We start from the raw sequence: 18,891 nt of genomic DNA, 5'->3' as shown, positions 1-18,891 counted from the left end.
TGAAAAACAGCTTCTACCTGGATGCAGTCAGACTGCTGAACTTACCAACGTGCCTTAATACTGTGAACTGTTGCTGCTCACGTTTTTGCTGCTGTACTTTCGCACTATTGCACTGAACACCTTTAAGCTGTTGTCACTGCAGTACATTGTGCAATACTTTACTGTCTTTTGAATTTTAATGTTATTTTAGATAGTTTTTATTTTAGTTTATTCTATTTTTAAATCCAACCTTAGTTTATTCTACTTTATTCTATCTGTTATTTAACTATGCATCCATCCACTGTCTGTAGCCGGTTTATCCTGTTCTACAGGGTCGCAGGCAAGCTGGAGCCTATCCCAACTGACTACGGGCGAAAGGCGGGGTACACCCTGGACAAGTCGCCAGGTCATCACAGGGCTGACACATAGACACAGACAACCATTCACACTCACATTCACACCTACGGTCAATTTAGAGTCACCAGTTAACCTAACCTGCATGTCTTTGGACTGTGGGGGAAACCGGAGCACCCGGAGGAAACCCACGCGGACACGGGGAGAACATGCAAACTCCACACAGAAAGGCCCTTGTCGGCTGCTGGGCTCGAACCCAAGACCTTCTTGCTGTGAGGCGACAGTGCTAACCACTACACCACCGTGCTGCCCTGTCATTTAACTATTTTCACTTATTTAGTTACTTTTTTTACTTTTTCAAGCTGCACAGACCAAGACCTGGGTAACTGCGTTTTGTTCTTATCATGTCACATGGTTTGAATGACAATAAATCTGAGTCTGATTTAAACCAGAGCATAATACTATTAGCTAAAATAGGTATCGGTCACATCAACAGAACTGGAAAGGAGAAATAGTTATGTTTGTGAGGGCACGTCTATACCAGAAGTGAGTTTTTCTATGGGTGCTACACGTGAAAACAAACATCACACAAGGAATATTTTGTTTTTGAGCATAAATTAACTGTGTTGTCTCGTAGAATATATTTGTGCTTTTGAATATTGAGGCATGTTTTTGAAAAAAAAAACAACTTTTTTTGTGATTGCTGTGAGTTCAAAAAGACAAAGGCTCATATTTTATGAGGAAAAAAGATGCATGTTGTACGATCAGATGAATAAACAAAAAAAAAACTATTATTATGTCATCGGTTAAACTACCCAGTCTTGACATTTAGTTCTTTGCATCAAAAATGATTTTTAATAGCAAAAAACTAGACATTCTGGCAACGACAACGTGTTTAAATGGGCGATTTAAATGACCAGGCATGATTTAACTGCACACAGCAGAGGGCATGTGAGGTTTTTTCTTTGATTGTTTTCTAATGAACTGTCGGATACAGGTGTACAGGATCAGGTGAGTTTGGAGCAGATTTAGTGCTTATGAAGTTAGTACTCTCTTTATGCTTCTGCTTGATTTAGTTTTGTTGTTAAGGAACTGAGATGTCCTTGTTCCAGGATTAGCGGTGATCCCACTAGAGGGCACTTCTGCATCAAGATGTTCAGGATTTTACCACTATTTTGCGAGTGAAACTTAATTGAAGAAGAAGAAGCCTTTATTTGTCACATGCGCACTCAAGCAGAGTGAAATTTGTCCTCTGCATTTAATCCATCTGAAGCAGTGAACACACACATGCACACATACAAGCGAGCATTGAGCACACACACATACCCAGAGCAGTGGGCAGCTACACTACAGTGCCTGGGGAGCAGTTGGGGGTTAGGTGCCTTGTTCAAGGGCACTTCAGTCCAAGGCCACCCCACATTAATCGCATGTCTTTGGACTGTGGGGGAAACTGGAACACCTGGAGGAAACTCACGCAGACACGGGAAGAACATGCAAATTCCACACAGAAAGGCCCCCATCGGCCACTGGGCTCGAACCCAGGACCAGTGCTAACCACTACACCACCGTGCCGCCCCAGTTGCAGTTAACACTAGGCTGAAGTAACTTTCATGCAATGTGTCTCAGCTGGATGACTGCTGTAGCTAATGGCTGTACACAATTCTTATTTGTTGGCAAGTTTACTTTTGAGGTAATAGCAGAGCTCCGTACTTAAGAGAATATGGTAATGTATCAACCTGATTTTTTTATGGCTTTTGCAACTGTACAATGTCTGTACGTATGAACGACGTATGTTTACCACCACAGGGAACCCGATTGTAAGTGCAAGGCAACGTCTCTCCTAAACACTTGATCACCGGACAACAGAGGTGGACAGTAACGAAGTACATTTACTTGAGTACTGTACTTAAGTACACTTTTTGAGTATCCGTACTTTACTTGAGTGTTATTTTTTGGAACTTATGACTTTAATTTCATTACATTTGAAAGACAAATATTGTACTTTTTACTCCACTACATTTCTATCAAGGTCCTCGTTACTCGTTACTACGAAGCAGCTTAGAAAGTGGATGTTTTTTGCTTTTCTTTTCTAAAACGTGATTGTTTTTTGTGCAGGTGACACTGAGACAGACTATCAGTAATCACTAGGGTCACGTCACGTCTATAGACTGGATAAAATCAAGATCAATTATTTCTCAGCAGCATTATTTAACACGATCAGTTGATGGCAGAACAGAAGGAAACGGTTCTTCTGGGAAATGCACACACTCATGGCCATACCTAGAACCCATGTTTCAGTTTTCTGAAAGAATTAAAGATTCATTTAGTTTTAAATGTTTGCTTTGTTTGCCGAAAACGAACCACGTCACGGCCTATAAAAACTCGCCATCAATGTTTTATTCCAAGAGAAAGCTTGCAATGAAGTTGTCTGTGCTTTTAGAGCTAGCGATAACGTTGCAATAGCTGTACAGTCTGGTTAGTCAAATGACTTTCTATGGCAGGGGTCACCAAACTTTTTTCTCTGGGGGCCACATTGTCGTTCCTGACTGTGATGGAGGGCCGGGGTCGGGTCAGCTATATAACATAGAATTGTATGACCCAGACAAATATGACCACCAGCAGGCCTCATTGTGTAGTAGAGATTGCTAGCCTGGCACAGCCATCCCCACTACTATATCCCCACTACTATATCCACACTACTATATCCCCCACTACTATATCCCCACTACTATATCCCCACTACTATATCCACACTACTATATCCCCACTACTATATCCCCACTACTATATCCCACACTACTATATCCCCACTACTATATCCCCACTACTATATCCCCACTACTATACCCCCACTACTATATCCACACTACTATATCCCCCACTACTATATCCCCACTACTATATCCCCACTACTATATCCCCACTACTATACCCACACTACTATATCAACACTACTATATCCCCACTACTATATCCACACTACTATATCCCCACTACTATATCCCCACTACTATATCCCCCACTACTATATCCCCACTACTATACCCCCACTACTATATCCACACTACTATATCCCCCACTACTATATCCCCACTACTATATCCACACTACTATATCCCCACTACTATATCCCCACTACTATATCCACACACTACTATATCCACACTACTATATCCCCACTACTATATCCCCACTACTATATCCACACTACTATATCCCCCACTACTATATCCACACTACTATATCCCCCACTACTATAGCCCCACTACTATATCCCCACTACTATATCCACACTACTATATCCCCACTACTATATCCCCACTACTATATCCACACACTACTATATCCACACTACTATATCCCCCACTACTATATCCCCACTACTATATCCCCACTACTATATCCCCACTACTATATCCCCCACTACTATATCCCCACTACTATATCCCCACTACTATATCCCCACTACTATACCCCCACTACTATATCCACACTACTATATCCCCCACTACTATATCCCCACTACTATATCCCCACTACTATACCCCCACTACTATATCCACACTACTATATCCCCCACTACTATATCCCCACTACTATATCCCCACTACTATATCCACACTACTATATCCCCACTACTATATCCCCACTACTATATCCACACTACTATATCCCCACTACTATATCCACACTACTATATCTACACTACTATATCCCCACTACTATATCCACACACTACTATATCCACACTACTATATCCCCCACTACTATATCCCCACTACTATATCCCCACTACTATATCCCCACTACTATATCCCCCACTACTATATCCCCACTACTATATCCCCACTACTATATCCACACTACTATATCCCCCACTACTATATCCCCACTACTATATCCCCACTACTATATCCACACACTACTATATCCACACTACTATATCCCCCACTACTATATCCACACTACTATATCAACACTTGATTCCTGGCACATATTTGTTTATCTTTACTAGTGGTTTGCAAAAGTAGTAATCGAGTCTTCACACTTTGTTTTAATTTGAAATACCACAGATATTCCATTTATTTTCTAATAAAAATAACATCAAAGCTGTCAAGGTAAGAAACATCTGCCTAGTTGAGGTGATTGACACTGGCAAAGGTGAGTGGAAAATTCTAAATTGTAGTAGGCCTGTTGATATTATTAATAATATTAATAGTTTGCAGCACTTAATAAAGGTCAAATAAATAGGCCTATAAAATAAATACATTTTAAAAAAAACAGTGAAATTATAATATGAGCAATAGATCACAGCAGTTGTGCTGTGTCCTGCACGTCATTGCTCTCATCCATGGCCAAAGCAAAAAAACTCGAATTCTGACGCTTTCTCATTCAGCTGGTCATACACATTGTCCCCCAAATCTTCGGTTCACCTGGTCATAGTAGGTGCGGAGAGACTCACCGCATTGAGCGCATCCTTCTTGTCGGGACACACCTCCTCAGCCACAGCAAGCATGCATACTTTAACAAAGTCCCCATCAGTAAACGGCTTTCCATGCGTAGCTAGTAGGTGAGCTACCTTATAGCTAGCTCGGACAGCAGCCTGGTTGATCTGGGTTTGGTGAAGGAATACATTCTGTTGTGCAGCCAGTCCGCATTTCATCCTCCGAATCCTGTCTTCTCTTGTTTGCCCTCGCGAACTAGCATACTCTTTGTGGCGGGTTTCGTAGTGACGACGCAGATTATATTCTTTGAAAACCGACACACTTTCTTTACATACAAGATAAACTGCACGGTCCTTACACTGAACGAAAAAATAATCAGTGGTCCACTGTTCTTTAAAAACTCTGCACTCTCTGTCAGCTTTTCGCTTACCGCTAGCCATTTTGCTGTCCTGAACACTGACAGTTCTCTGCGCGTGCGCTGCCTGTCACTGCTTGATCGCGAGCATATGATGAAAATTTGGAAAATATGAATAGTTCATTTTATAACTAAATATCAATTTTAAATTGATAAAATCAACAAAATACAACGGGCGGCACGGTGGTGTAGTGGTTAGCGCTGTCGCCTCACAGCAAGAAGGTCCGGGTTCGAGCCCCGTGGCCGGCGAGGGCCTTTCTGTGTGGAGTTTGCATGTTCTCCCCGTGTCCGTGTGGGTTTCCTCCAGGTGCTCCGGTTTCCCCCACAGTCCAAAGACATGCAGGTTAGGTTAACTGGTGACTCTAAATTGACCGTAGGTGTGAATGTGAGTGTGAATGGTTGTCTGTGTCTATGTGTCAGCCCTGTGATGACCTGGCGACTTGTCCAGGGTGTACCCCGCCTTTCGCCCGTAGTCAGCTGGGATAGGCTCCAGCTTGCCTGTGACCCTGTAGAACAGGATAAAGCGGCTAGAGATAATGAGATGAGATGAAGAACAAAATACAAGATGCAGACATATTTGCCAAAAAGCAATTAAAAAAAAAAATAGGCCATGACCACTTTTGGGGATTGCCTCATAGGGCCGGTTCAAGTGGTGGGGGGCAGAGGGGCTGGGGGGCCGGTTAAAGGGGGGTGGCGGGCCGAAGTCGGCCCGCGGGCCGTAGTTTGATGACCCCTGTTCTATGGTTTTGCCCGCCAAGTTGCTTCAGCCTTGTCCACAGCTAACGTTTACACATAGCTAGTTAACTTGGATACTTTTAGTGAGCATGTAAAAATGGAGTTACACTAACATGAATAACGTTAACTTATCTGAAGTCCTTTCAGAAATGTGTTTTAGCATAATCTTGTCAAATAAACAGAATGTAGAAATCTTTCTTTTCTAGTAGCGTTAGCTACCCAATATGATTTTGAGTTTGAAAAGAGTTTGCTAGCATGTCAGGTGGCGCTTCACTGACTAGCTAGCTTAACGCTAAACCACCATGATGGCACGGCATGTGTTTATTTTGTGAATTCACATTTCTGTCTTTGGTGACGGCATTAGGTTTCATAAGCGTTGTGGCAATAATACAACGATGCGTTGACAGAAAATGTACTTTTAATACTTAAGTATTTTTAAAAGCAAGTACTTCAGTACTTTAACTTAAGTAAAAATTTGACTGTCAAACTCACTTGTATCGGAGTAACATTTGACCAGTGGGATCTGTACTTTGACTTAAGTAATGAAGTTGGGTACTTTATCCACCTCTGCCGGACAACAAAATTTGTATCTTTATTTACATAAGGTAGATGGGTTTTTATCCAGTGCTTATTTTTAATTTTCATTTTAAAAAAATAACATGGGATTATTTACTAATGCTGTAGCAGCCTTTGGCATTAAGAACAACAGCGGAGAGTGGCTAACAGGTGCATATGCATTTTATTCCTCTTGAACACGAGTATAGCATCAAACACCAGACATCAAAAACCGTACACCAAGCACTATGAAAACTGAAGAAAACAAACCAAAAACAAGTGTTGCCAGGCAAAACAAACCTCGCCCGGTAGCACTTATGATGAAGGAAGATATCACAAAAAAAAGTATTTTGAGATTTTTGGTGACTTTGACCTTGTGTGTGAACATACGGTGGTGCTTGAAAGTTTGTGAACCCTTTAGAATGTTCTATATTTCTGCATAAATATGACCGAAAACATCATCAGATTTTCACACAAGTCCTAAAAGTAGATAAAGAGAACCCAGTTAAACAAATGAGGCAAAAATATTATACTTGGTAATTTATTTATTGAGGAAAATGATCCAATATTACATATCTGTGAGTGGCAAAAGTATGTGAACCTTTGCTTTCAGTATGTGGTGTGACCCCCTTGTGCAGCAATAACTGCAACTAAACGTTTGCAGTAACTGTTGATCAGTCCTGCACACCGGCTTGGAGGAATTTTAGCCCATTCCTCCGTACAGAACAGCTTCAACTCTGGGATGTTGGTGGGTTTCCTCACATGAACTGCTCGCTTCAGGTCCTTCCACAACATTTGGATTGGATTAAGGTCAGGACTTTGACTTGGCCATTCCAAAACATTCACTTTATTCTTCTTTAACCATTCTTTGGTAGAACGACTTGTGTGCTTAGGGTCGTTGTCTTGCTGCATGACCCACCTTCTCTAGAGATGGACAGATGTCCTGACATTTTCCTTTAGAATTCGCTGCTATAATTCAGAATTCATTGCTCCAGCAATGTTGGCAAGCTGTCCTGGCCCAGATGCAGCAAAACAGGCCCAAACCATGATACTACCACCACCATGTTTCACAGATGGGATAAGGTTTTTATGCTGGAATGCAGTGTTTTTCCTTTCTCCATACATAACGCTTCTCATTTAAACCAATAAGTTCTATTTTGGTCTCATCTGTCCACAAAACATTTTCAATAGCCTTCTGGCTTGTCCACATGATCTTTAGCAAACTACAGACGAGCAGCAATGTTCTTTTTGGAGAGCAGTGGCTTTCTCCTTGCAACCCTGCCATGCACACCATTGTTGTTCAGTGTTCTCCTGATGGTGGCTCTCATGAACATTAACATTAGCCAATGTGAGAGAGGCCTTCAGTTGCTTAGAAGTTACCCTGGGGTCCTTTGTGACCTCGCCGACTATTACACGCCTTGCTCTTGGAGTGATCTTTGTTGGTCTACCACTCCTGGGGAGGGTAACAATGGTCTTGAATTTCCTCCATTTGTTCACAATGTGTCTGACTGTGGATTGGTGGAGTCCAAACTCTTTAGAGATGGTTTTGTAACCTTTTCCAGCCTGATGAGCATCAACAACGCTTTTTCTGAGGTCCTCAGAAATCTCCTTTGTTCGTGGCATGATACACTTCCACAAACATGTGTTGTGAAGATCAGATGTTGATAGATCCCTGTTCTTTAAATAAAACAGGGTGCCCACTCACACCTGATTGTCATCCCACTGATTGAAAACACCTGACTCTAATTTCACCTTCAAATTAACTGCTAATCCTAGGGGTTCACATACTTTTGCCACTCACAGATATGTCATATTGGATCATTTTCCTCAATAAGTAAATGACCAAGTATAATATTTCTCATTTGTTTAAGTGGGTTCTCTTTATCTACTTTTAGGACTTGTGTGGAAATCTGATGATGTTTTCAGTCATATTTATGCAGAAATATAGAAAATTCTAAAGGGTTCACAAACTTTCAAGCACCACTGTACTTGGACAATAAACATGGTTCTGATTCTCTGCTGCTCTCAGCCCATCAGAACACACCGTACTGCTCTCTCAGCCCATCAGAACGCACCGTACTGCTCTCTCAGCCCATCAGAACGCACCGTACTGCTCTCAGCCAGTCAGAACACACCGTACTGCTCTCTCAGCCAATCAGAACGCACCGTACTGCTCTCAGCCCATCAGAACACCGTACTGCTCTCTCAGCCAATCAGAACGCACCGTACTGCTCTCAGCCCATCAGAACACACCGTACTGCTCTCAGCCCATCAGAACACACCGTACTGCTCTCAGCCCATCAGAACACACCGTACTGCTCTCAGCCAATCAGAACGCACCGTACTGCTCTCAGCCCATCAGAACACACCGTACTGCTCTCAGCCCATCAGAACACACTGTACTGCTCTCAGCCCATCAGAACACACCGTACTGCTCTCAGCCCATCAGAACACACCGTACTGCTCTCTCAGCCCATCAGAACACACCGTACTGCTCTCTCAGCCAATCAGAACACACTGTACTGCTCTCAGCCCATCAGAACACACCGTACTGCTCTCAGCCCATCAGAACACACCGTACTGCTCTCAGCCCATCAGAACACACCGTACTGCTCTCAGCCCATCAGAACACACCGTACTGCTCTCTCAGCCCATCAGAACGCACCGTACTGCTCTCAGCCCATCAGAACACACCGTACTGCTCTCAGCCCATCAGAACACACCGTACTGCTCTCAGCCCATCAGAACGCACCGTACTGCTCTCTCAGCCCATCAGAACGCACCGTACTGCTCTCAGCCAGTCAGAACGCACCGTACTGCTCTCTCAGCCCATCAGAACGCACCGTACTGCTCTCAGCCAGTCAGAACACACCGTACTGCTCTCAGCCCATCAGAACACACCGTACTGCTCTCAGCCCATCAGAACACACTGTACTGCTCTCTCAGCCCATCAGAACGCACCGTACTGCTCTCAGCCCATCAGAACACACCGTACTGCTCTCAGCCCGTCAGAACACACCGTACTGCTCTCTCAGCCCATCAGAACGCACCGTACTGCTCTCTCAGCCCATCAGAACGCACCGTACTGCTCTCAGCCAGTCAGAACACACCGTACTGCTCTCTCAGCCAATCAGAACACACCGTACTGCTCTCAGCCCATCAGAACACACCGTACTGCTCTCAGCCCATCAGAACACACCGTACTGCTCTCTCAGCCCATCAGAACGCACCGTACTGCTCTCTCAGCCCATCAGAACGCACCGTACTGCTCTCAGCCAGTCAGAACACACCGTACTGCTCTCTCAGCCAATCAGAACGCACCGTACTGCTCTCAGCCCATCAGAACACACCGTACTGCTCTCAGCCCATCAGAACACACTGTACTGCTCTCAGCCAATCAGAACGCACCGTACTGCTCTCAGCCCATCAGAACACACCGTACTGCTCTCAGCCCATCAGAACGCACCGTACTGCTCTCCGCCCATCAGAACACACTGTACTGCTCTCTCAGCCAATCAGAACACACCGTACTGCTCTCAGCCCATCAGAACACACCGTACTGCTCTCAGCCAATCAGAACACACTGTACTGCTCTCAGCCCATCAGAACACACCGTACTGCTCTCAGCCCATCAGAACACACCGTACTGCTCTCTCAGCCCATCAGAACGCACCGTACTGCTCTCTCAGCCCATCAGAACGTACTGCTCTCAGCCAGTCAGAACGCACCGTACTGCTCTCAGCCCATCAGAACACACTGTACTGCTCTCAGCCCATCAGAACACACCGTACTGCTCTCAGCCAATCAGAACACACTGTACTGCTGTCAGCCAATCAGAACACACCGTACTGCTCTCAGCCAATCAGAACACACTGTACTGCTCTCAGCCAATCAGAACACACCGTACTGCTCTCACACCATACTGCACGATTGTTACACTCTTACGTCCTTACAGCACGATGACATAGTGGCTACCATCTCGATATGAGGCAGTAGCGACAAAAACCTTGACCTTGACTGGATGACCCCCAGAATGTTGGAGGTTCTACTGAGACCAATGCCCATCTCTCCTGAAAGTTTCATGAAGATTGGTCCAGCCGTTTTCCCATAACATCATTAACAAAAAAAAAACAAAAAACAAACAGCACCGAGTTAGCTATAAGCCATGTACGACAAGATTAAGTGGAAGAACTGTTTTATTCTATTCACATTCACTGGATTTTGAGAAACAGAGCATTTTTATTTTTAGCAAATTCAATAAATAAAAACTTTATACAAAACATCCTACAAAATCATTTCTGCTTAGGTGGACTTCTTAAAAACATATCGATGGCTGCACAAATTGACTTTAGTGTTGGTTTTTTTGTAGAAAGTTCCAGTTATGGTCTGTCTCAGACATCGTAGTTCTTCCAACTTGAAGACTTTTATTTGGAAAAACTTTCCATGGAATGAAATGGCACACAAAATGAAAGGTTTTGCAATCAACAATAAAGAGAATGAAACATTTTGCAATCAACTATAATTAACAGTTATTCCACAAAATCGAGCCGTACACGAGCTGATAGCCGACGAGGCGTGTAGCCCCGAGTTGGCTATTAGCCATGTACAACGAGACTGAGTGGAATAACTGTTTTATTCTATCCACATTCACTGGATTTTGAGAAACACAGCATTTTTATTTTTTGAAAATTCGATAAATAAAAACTTTATACAAAACGGCCGACAAAATCATTTCCACTGTTAATTTAATTCTTCCTTGGACATTTCACTTTTGTAATTTTCTAACTTCTTTGAGCTTTTGAACCAGTCTAAAAAAATTCAACAAATTTTAATGCTTAAAGATGAAGAATATAAACAAACCGGCAAAATTACAGTAGCAGTTTTTGAAAATGCTATAATTCTTGAAAAATAAGAAAGATACGTTCTTACCAACAAAAACTTTCATTCCATATATATATATATATATATATATATATTTTTTTTTTTTAGCCCATCCGGCCATAGGCCAGGCCAGATAAGCTTATGTGATCACGTGTCATCTGTCTGTCGTCGTCGTCCATCCATGATTTACAAACATTGCTACTCCTCCTACAGGACTGATCAGATTTCCCCAGGTGGGTATGCATAAAAGTTGTGAAGATGGTGGCACCACCTGTCAATTTTATGATTTTATGGGCATCTGAAATTTCAAACTCATACACATCATCAGTGGCCAGTATGAGCTACAGCCTCATTGAGGCTATTTTTGTATTTTTGGGGGGGTTTTGTTTTTGAGTAGAGTTTTCACCATACAGACAGTAATCCAAGCTCAGGATCAAAGCAGGAACCTTGGAGCTGTGAGACAGCAATTCTAACCACTGTGACACTGTGTCACCCTAAAGGAATCTTTTCTTTATTTCTGTATTGAACTTCTTCTTCTTCTTCTGGCTGCTCCCGATTAGGGGTCGCCACAGCAGATCTTTCGTCTCCGTTGCTCCCTGTCTTCTGCATCCTTCTCTACCACACCTGCCACTTTCATGTCCTCTCTCACCACATCCATGTATCTCCTCTTTGGCCTTCCTCGTTTTCGTGTGCCTGGCAGTTCCATCCTCAACATTCTCCTTCCAACATGCTCTGCATCTCTTCTCAGGATGTGCCCGTACCATCTCAGTCTCATCTCTCTTAGCTTAATTCCCAAGCTCTCCACATGCGCTGTCCCTCTGATGTGCTCGTTCCTTATCCTGTCCAACCTCGTCACTCCCATCGCAAACCTTAACATCCTCAACTCCGCCACCTCCAACTTTGCCTCCTGTCTCTTCGTTAAGGTTACGGTCTCCAACCCATACATCACAGCTGGTCTCACTACTGTCTTATACATCTTACCTTTCACTTTTGCTGGGACTTTCCTATCACAAATGACTCCCAAAATCCTTCTCCAACCGCTCCACCCTGCCTGCACTCTCTTTCTCACCTCACTATCGCAGCCCCCATTTTCCTGCACAGAACTTTCTTTACGTCTACTCCTTGCATCGTCACTATACTCTCATCCCCATTCTCATTGATGCACATGCATTCTGTTTTGTTCCTGCTCACCTTCATTCCTCTTCGTTCCAATGCATACCTCCATCTCTCCAAACCCAGCTCAACCTCCTTTCTCCTTTCATTACATAATCACAATATCATCCGCAAACATCATGTTCCATGGTGACTCTCGCCTCACTTCGTCCGTCAAGCTATCCATCACTATGGCAAACAAGGAAGGATTGAACGAAAGGTATTTATATTTTTCTGTATTGAACAAAAGGTATTTATGTGCAGCTAGATTACTGAACCAACTTCCTCAGTTTCCAAACCCTGCACTGATGCCAGGATCTTCAGTTTGTCTCCCTGAGGGAACTATTTAACCATTATTTCACAAAACCGAGTCGTACATGAGCTGATAGCTGATGAGGCGCATAGCACCGAGTCGGCTATAAGCCATGGACGATGAGATTGAGTATAATCCTCGATTGGTTCACCAATACGCTCCGCCATTTTGTTTTTCTCTACTCACGGTATCTGACCTGATAGCCTAGTAGTAGAGTAGCCAATCAGAGTGTGCGATTGCTCATATCCAATGAATGTGGATACTCACACTGCAAAAAAAGATACCTTGGTAAGAGAAAATATCTTTAATATGGGTGAATTTATCAAATATTTTTTATTAGAAGATTATTAGAACTCAAGTATAAGATTATTTAGTTTACTTTTAGACGCTTTTACTCATTTCAAGCTTTAAATTTTCTTATTCTATTGGCAGATCCATCCATCCATTATCTGTAGCCGCTTTATCCTGTCCTACAAGGTCGCAGGCAAGCTGGAGCCTATCCCAGCTGACTACGGGCGAAAGGCGGGGTACACCCTGGACAAGTCGCCAGGTCATCACAGGGCTGACACATAGACACAGACAACCATTCACACTCACACTCACACCTACGGTCAATTTAGAGTCACCAGTTAACCTAACCTGCATGTCTTTGGACTGTGGGGGAAACCGGAGCACCCGGAGGAAACCCACGTGGACACGGGGAGAACATGCAAACTCCATACAAAAAGGCCCTCGCCGGCCGCTGGGCTCGAATCCGGACCTTCTTGCTGTGAGGCGACAGCGCTAACCACTACACCACTGTGCTGGATAATTTTGCTAATTTTTAAGCATTTGAGAAAGAAGCAAAATTATCTGCCAGTAGAATAAGAAAATGATGAGCTTGAAATTAGTAAAAGTGTCTAAAAGTAAGTTAAATAAACTTTTACTTGAGTTCTAATAATCTTATGAGACATATTAGATACATAAATTCATCCATATTAAAGATATTTTCTCTTCACAAGAGATCATTTTTTGCAGTGCATTGTTCATTATTTTCAGTACTCTTATGGGTGATGTGTGGCCAAAGGCTTGTTTTCTTTTCTTTTTTTTTTGCCCTGCTGGGTTTTATTTTCTGTTTTGGTTTCTGTGTTGGGGTATTATGTAGTTCAGTCTCAGTTCTACGGTGTTGAATTAATCACGAAATAAATGGACTGAGGGCGGCACAGTGGTGTAGTGGTTAGCGCTGTCGCCTCACAGCAAGAAGGTCCTGGGTTTGAGCCCCGGGGCCGGCGAGGGCCTTTCTGTGTGGAGTTTGCATGTTCTCCGCGTGGGTTTCCTCCGGGTGCTCCGGTTTCCCCCACAGTCCAAAGACATGCAGGTTAGGTTAACTGGTGACTCTAAATTGACCGTAGGTGTGAATGTGAGTGTGAATGGTTGTCTGTGTCTATGTGTCAGCCCTGTGATGACCTGGCGACTTGTCCAGGGTGTACCCCGCCTTTCGCCCGTAGTCAGCTGGGATAGGCTCCAGCTTGCCTGCGACCCTGTAGAAGGATAAAGCGGCTAGAGATAATGAGATGAGATGAGATAAATGGACTGATACAAACACCTGTCTCATTCATCTCATTATCCTGTTCTACAGGGTCGCAGGCAAGCTGGAGCCTATCCCAGCTGACTACGGGTGAAAGGCGGGGTACACCCTGGACAAGTCGCCAGGTCATCACAGGGCTGACACATAGACACAGACAACCATTCACACTCACATTCACACCTACGGTCAATTTAGAGTCACCAGTTAACCTAACCTGCATGTCTTTGGACTGTGGGGGAAACCGGAGCACCCGGAGGAAACCCACGCGGACACGGGGAGAACATGCAAACTCCACACAGAAAGGCCCTTGTCGGCTGCTGGGCTCGAACCCAGGACCTTCTTGCTGTGAGGCGACAGCGCTAACCACTACACCACCGTGCCACCCCCACAAACAATTGTATGGACAGGAATGTTAGTTTAATTTTACAGTCAGGTACACAGAGAAATGAAAATAAACAAGTAATATCGCATATCTTTAATACAGACTCAACATTTTACTTACATTTGTTTTTATTCATTATTTTGGTGACTTTTTAGGTGGTGTATTGTGTGTAAGGTAAGGGTTTGTTTTCTTTTCTCCCAGGCTGGGTTCTGTTTTGAATTTTGATTTCCATATTCGGGTATGACGAAACCGGACCTCAATCCTACAGCGCGCGCGCGCTCTCTCTCTCTCTCTGTCTCTCAGTGGGAATTTCTCGAAACGTCACGAAATGTTAACGTCACGTGCCTTTCGGGTTCCCATATTTGGGGAAAATCCGCCGCTCGCCCCGCCTCATTCTGACGTCACTCCTCTCTCTATAAAAGGCTGGCGTCCTCATGACAACCCACCACGGAGAAGCAAATTAAACCAAAACACAGGCAGATATGGTCATGAGCGGATACAAGGCAACTCATTTCTTCATTATGGCGCTTCTTCTTTTACAGAAAATAATGGCTGCTGTCGATAATTTCAACATTTTCAGTATTTTAGCCCGAAAGCTTCACTGGAGCGCTCGTCAGGCAACTGGTTGAACTGGTTTTGATCACAGGTAAGAGTCTGTTCTAGTTCTAACTTTGGTCTGATTCAGTAAACAGGAAATACGTATTTTGTTTATAGTATATTTCAGACGTATTAGAGAACTTTTCCTCATGTTTGCGCTGTTGCCTAGATTACCACGCAGCGCACGTGTGATGTCACGTGGACAGCGTGTCCTTTCGAATTAGAATGTACGCAATAGAACTATTATGACGTCATGCATTCGAGGTTTTAGGTTCTCGAGACTTCTTTTTGAAGTCTACTCCTCCTACTAATATCTTCATTTCATGACAAAGTACACCTTTTTTCTTGAAAAAGACATGTATCTTTCTATTCTTTTACAAGAACACTGTTTTGATAGTATTTCCACACTGTTTCCATACAGAGTATGACTGTAAGGAACGTATCTTCTACTGGTCTGCATCGTCTATCCATTTGGTGGCCACCACAGTCAGTCATGAACCATACCTTCTCAGAGAAGCTTGATCTTTGTCCTGGCATGATGAAGACAAGTGAGCGTCTGTCCCTCGGCTCCTGCAGTGGAAAGTCCATCCATTCTGTGTTGAACGTTTGCGTTCATCTGTGTAAAGGCCTCAGGAAAGCCATCCATCACTGTATGAGTGTTTTAGAGCTATTGAGCAGAAAGCTGCTCTTGTGTACTAGAGAAACCGTGATCATGACTGATCGGACTCTCGAGGTCCGAGACGGGCCTGAACAAGAGGCCTGCAACGGTGAAATCAAAATGGCCACGGTTTTTCATCAGACTGTTAATCCACAAATGAAGGTGATGATCCAGGCTGATCAACTTCTGCTCTCAGACTGGCTTGAATGTCGGTCTGAAGAGGATGAAAGTTATGGTGGTGGTGGTGATCAAACAGAATGGCGTGAAGATGACCACTCAGATTGGTCAGGTGAGGAAGGTTTGACGTCTGCAGAGAGCAAACAGTTATGGGAGTCCTTTAACGGTGATCCCTATAAGCCACTCTACTGCTTCTACCCTACTGAAGACCAAGTAAATGCTTTGGGCAGTGATCGTTGTGATGGTGATTATGAAGAGGAAGAACCTGTTTTTCCTTGTCCTCGAGAGAAAGATGAAAGAGAATGTAGTGAAAAAGAGGAGACTGATTGGTCAGACAAGGGACATTTGGAGATGTCCTCAGAGAACAGAGAGTTATGGGAGTCCTTTGACCGTGATCCCCATAATCCACTCTACTGCTTCTGCTCTACTGAAGACAAAGTAAGTGCTTCAGACAATGTTCGTTGTGGTGATGAAGAGGCGGAGGAACCTGTTCTTCCCTGTCCTCAAGAGAAAGACAAAACCGAATGGAGTGAAGATGATGACTCTGATTGGTCAGATGAGGAAGAGCTAGAGATGTCCTCAGAGAATAGAGAGTTATGGGAGTCCTTTAACAGGGGTCCCTATAATCCACTCCACTGCTTCTGCCCTACAGAAGACACAGTAACGGTTTCAGACAATGATTATGATTATTATGAAGAGGAGGAACCTGTTCTTCCTTGTCCTCAAGCGAAAGATGAAAGAGACTGTAGTGAAAAAGAGGACTCGGATTGGTCAGATGGAGATTTGGAGATGTCTTCAGAGAATAGAGAGCTATGGGAGTCTTTCTTGAATAACCACGATCCCTACAATCCACTCTACTATTCCTGTCCTGCTGAAGACAAAGTAAATACTTCAAGTAATAGTCATGAGGATGAACTTGCCTGTCCTTGTCCACGAGAGAAAGATGAAACGGAATGGAGTGAAGATGACTCTGATTGGTCAGATGAGGGAGATCTAGAGATGTCCTCAGAGAATAGAGAGTTATGGGAGTCCTTTAACAGTGATCCCTATAATCCACTCCACTTCTCCTACCCTACTGGAGTCAAAATAAAGGCATCAGGGAGTCCCCAAAGCCACATGCATTCAAGCCCCACAGCCAGTGACACTGAGGAACACAAACCTGAACAGAGCACAAAGGAAAGAGCAAGGAAGGTGGGTATATTACAGCAATTACTGGTACATGTGGTTTTTTTTTTTGTGGCAAAAAAAGTGAATACTTGGATAAAATAATTGAGGTTTTTAATAGGACTAGTGCTTATCAGCTTTGATATTAATCTCAGTTAAGACGGTTGAATATATGCAGTATTCAGTGTTCGGTACAGGGAATATTTCTTAAACCGAGCGCTGTGTGCTGAAGAGTGATGCAACAGTGTGCAAGTCCCCGCAAAGGACATATAAAGCCAATACGGCTGCTTATGACACAAGTCATGATTTCAGTTCTGACTCCTCCAATGATGAGGCAGAAATATAGCTGTTTGTCTGACCGATGCGCATGTAATTTCATATGTGCACTCAAAAGCATGTTGCATAGGGTATATGCTCCCAATGTTTATATCCAACCCTACTTCATTTGTATACTCTTGGTTCGCCTTGTTGACAGGTTAATCTTATTTATTTATTTTTTTCCCTCACGCTGTCATTTTACAGGTGTGTTTCAGTGATGAGGTAACCATACACGACCTCGAGGCGTGGGACACCGCAAGCCAGGCAGCGCGAGACGGGTCATGCTGGATGGAGCTGGCGAGAGATCGAGAGCGTTTCAAAAGGAGAGTAGAAAAAACTGGACAGACCATCAGCCCATGTCTTACAGCTCAGCACAGAGCTAAAGTTTTAGATAGATTATTGAAGTATTCCGATGGCAAAACTAGTTATGGCAGCCATTTGTTTTTTATGGTTTTGTTTTATATTGTGCTTTTTACATTTACCTCAACGCACTCCAGTTACTGCACTGTGATAATTACTTTTTCTTGGTTCTAAGAGTGTGTTTAAGTTTTTAATGTTGCACTGCACCACAGAATTGTATTCTTTATATATTTTGTATATAATGCACTCCTGAATGTCCACTATGTGGCTGTTGGGGTGAACTGGGATGTCAATAAACATTACATGACCTTTTTTTTATATATTTGCTCATTTGATTGGTGCTTTTATGTGAAACGTACAATTAAGGCAGGATATAAGATTTGTTTTGATTAAAGATCCAGCTATGCTAATTGTACAGGTATTTGAACATGAATAGTTTTATGGGGTAGCAGCTTTGGGACCAAAAGGTCACCAGTTCTATTCCCTGGACCAGCAGGGATGGCTGAAGTGCCACTGAGCAAGGCATCTAACCCCCAACTGCTCTGGGTACGTAGTATGTTGGTCTGTGCAAGAGTGTCTGCTAAATGCCTAATGGTTAATAGATTTCAACCCTCTCTAACAAAAGGTATACATTTGATAAACCAGACAAGTTGACTCAAGTGGTGCAACATTCTAGACAGTGCAATGAGAATGCAGAGTAAGCTATTGTTCAATGCCCACACAAACAGTGTAATTGTACTTTTCATGTAGTGCAGGACTTTGTATTATGAGAGAGAAAATGGTCACTCTGCAGAGCACTGGTTCTCAAATCACTCCTCAGGGCCTGCTAGATCAGGGGT

General features: G+C 43.4%; 1 protein-coding gene across 1 annotated transcript; it reads left to right on the top strand.

Annotated features, from left to right (window-relative positions):
- Positions 1 to 15,234: 15,234 nt before the first annotated feature.
- Positions 15,235 to 18,372, top strand: ppp1r15a (protein phosphatase 1, regulatory subunit 15A). The gene is made up of 3 exons (XM_060923808.1): positions 15,235 to 15,424; positions 15,797 to 17,401; positions 17,897 to 18,372. Exons 2-3 carry the CDS (start codon positions 15,800 to 15,802, stop codon positions 18,224 to 18,226), a joined length of 1,932 nt encoding a protein of 643 aa, XP_060779791.1. The 5' UTR covers positions 15,235 to 15,424; positions 15,797 to 15,799; the 3' UTR covers positions 18,227 to 18,372.
- The last annotated feature ends 519 nt before the right edge of the window (positions 18,373 to 18,891 follow it).

The sequence above is a fragment of the Neoarius graeffei genome, chromosome 1, assembly GCF_027579695.1.
Source record: "Neoarius graeffei isolate fNeoGra1 chromosome 1, fNeoGra1.pri, whole genome shotgun sequence".
NCBI lineage: Eukaryota > Metazoa > Chordata > Actinopteri > Siluriformes > Ariidae > Neoarius > Neoarius graeffei.
This window is presented reverse-complemented; position numbering and strand designations above follow the sequence as displayed.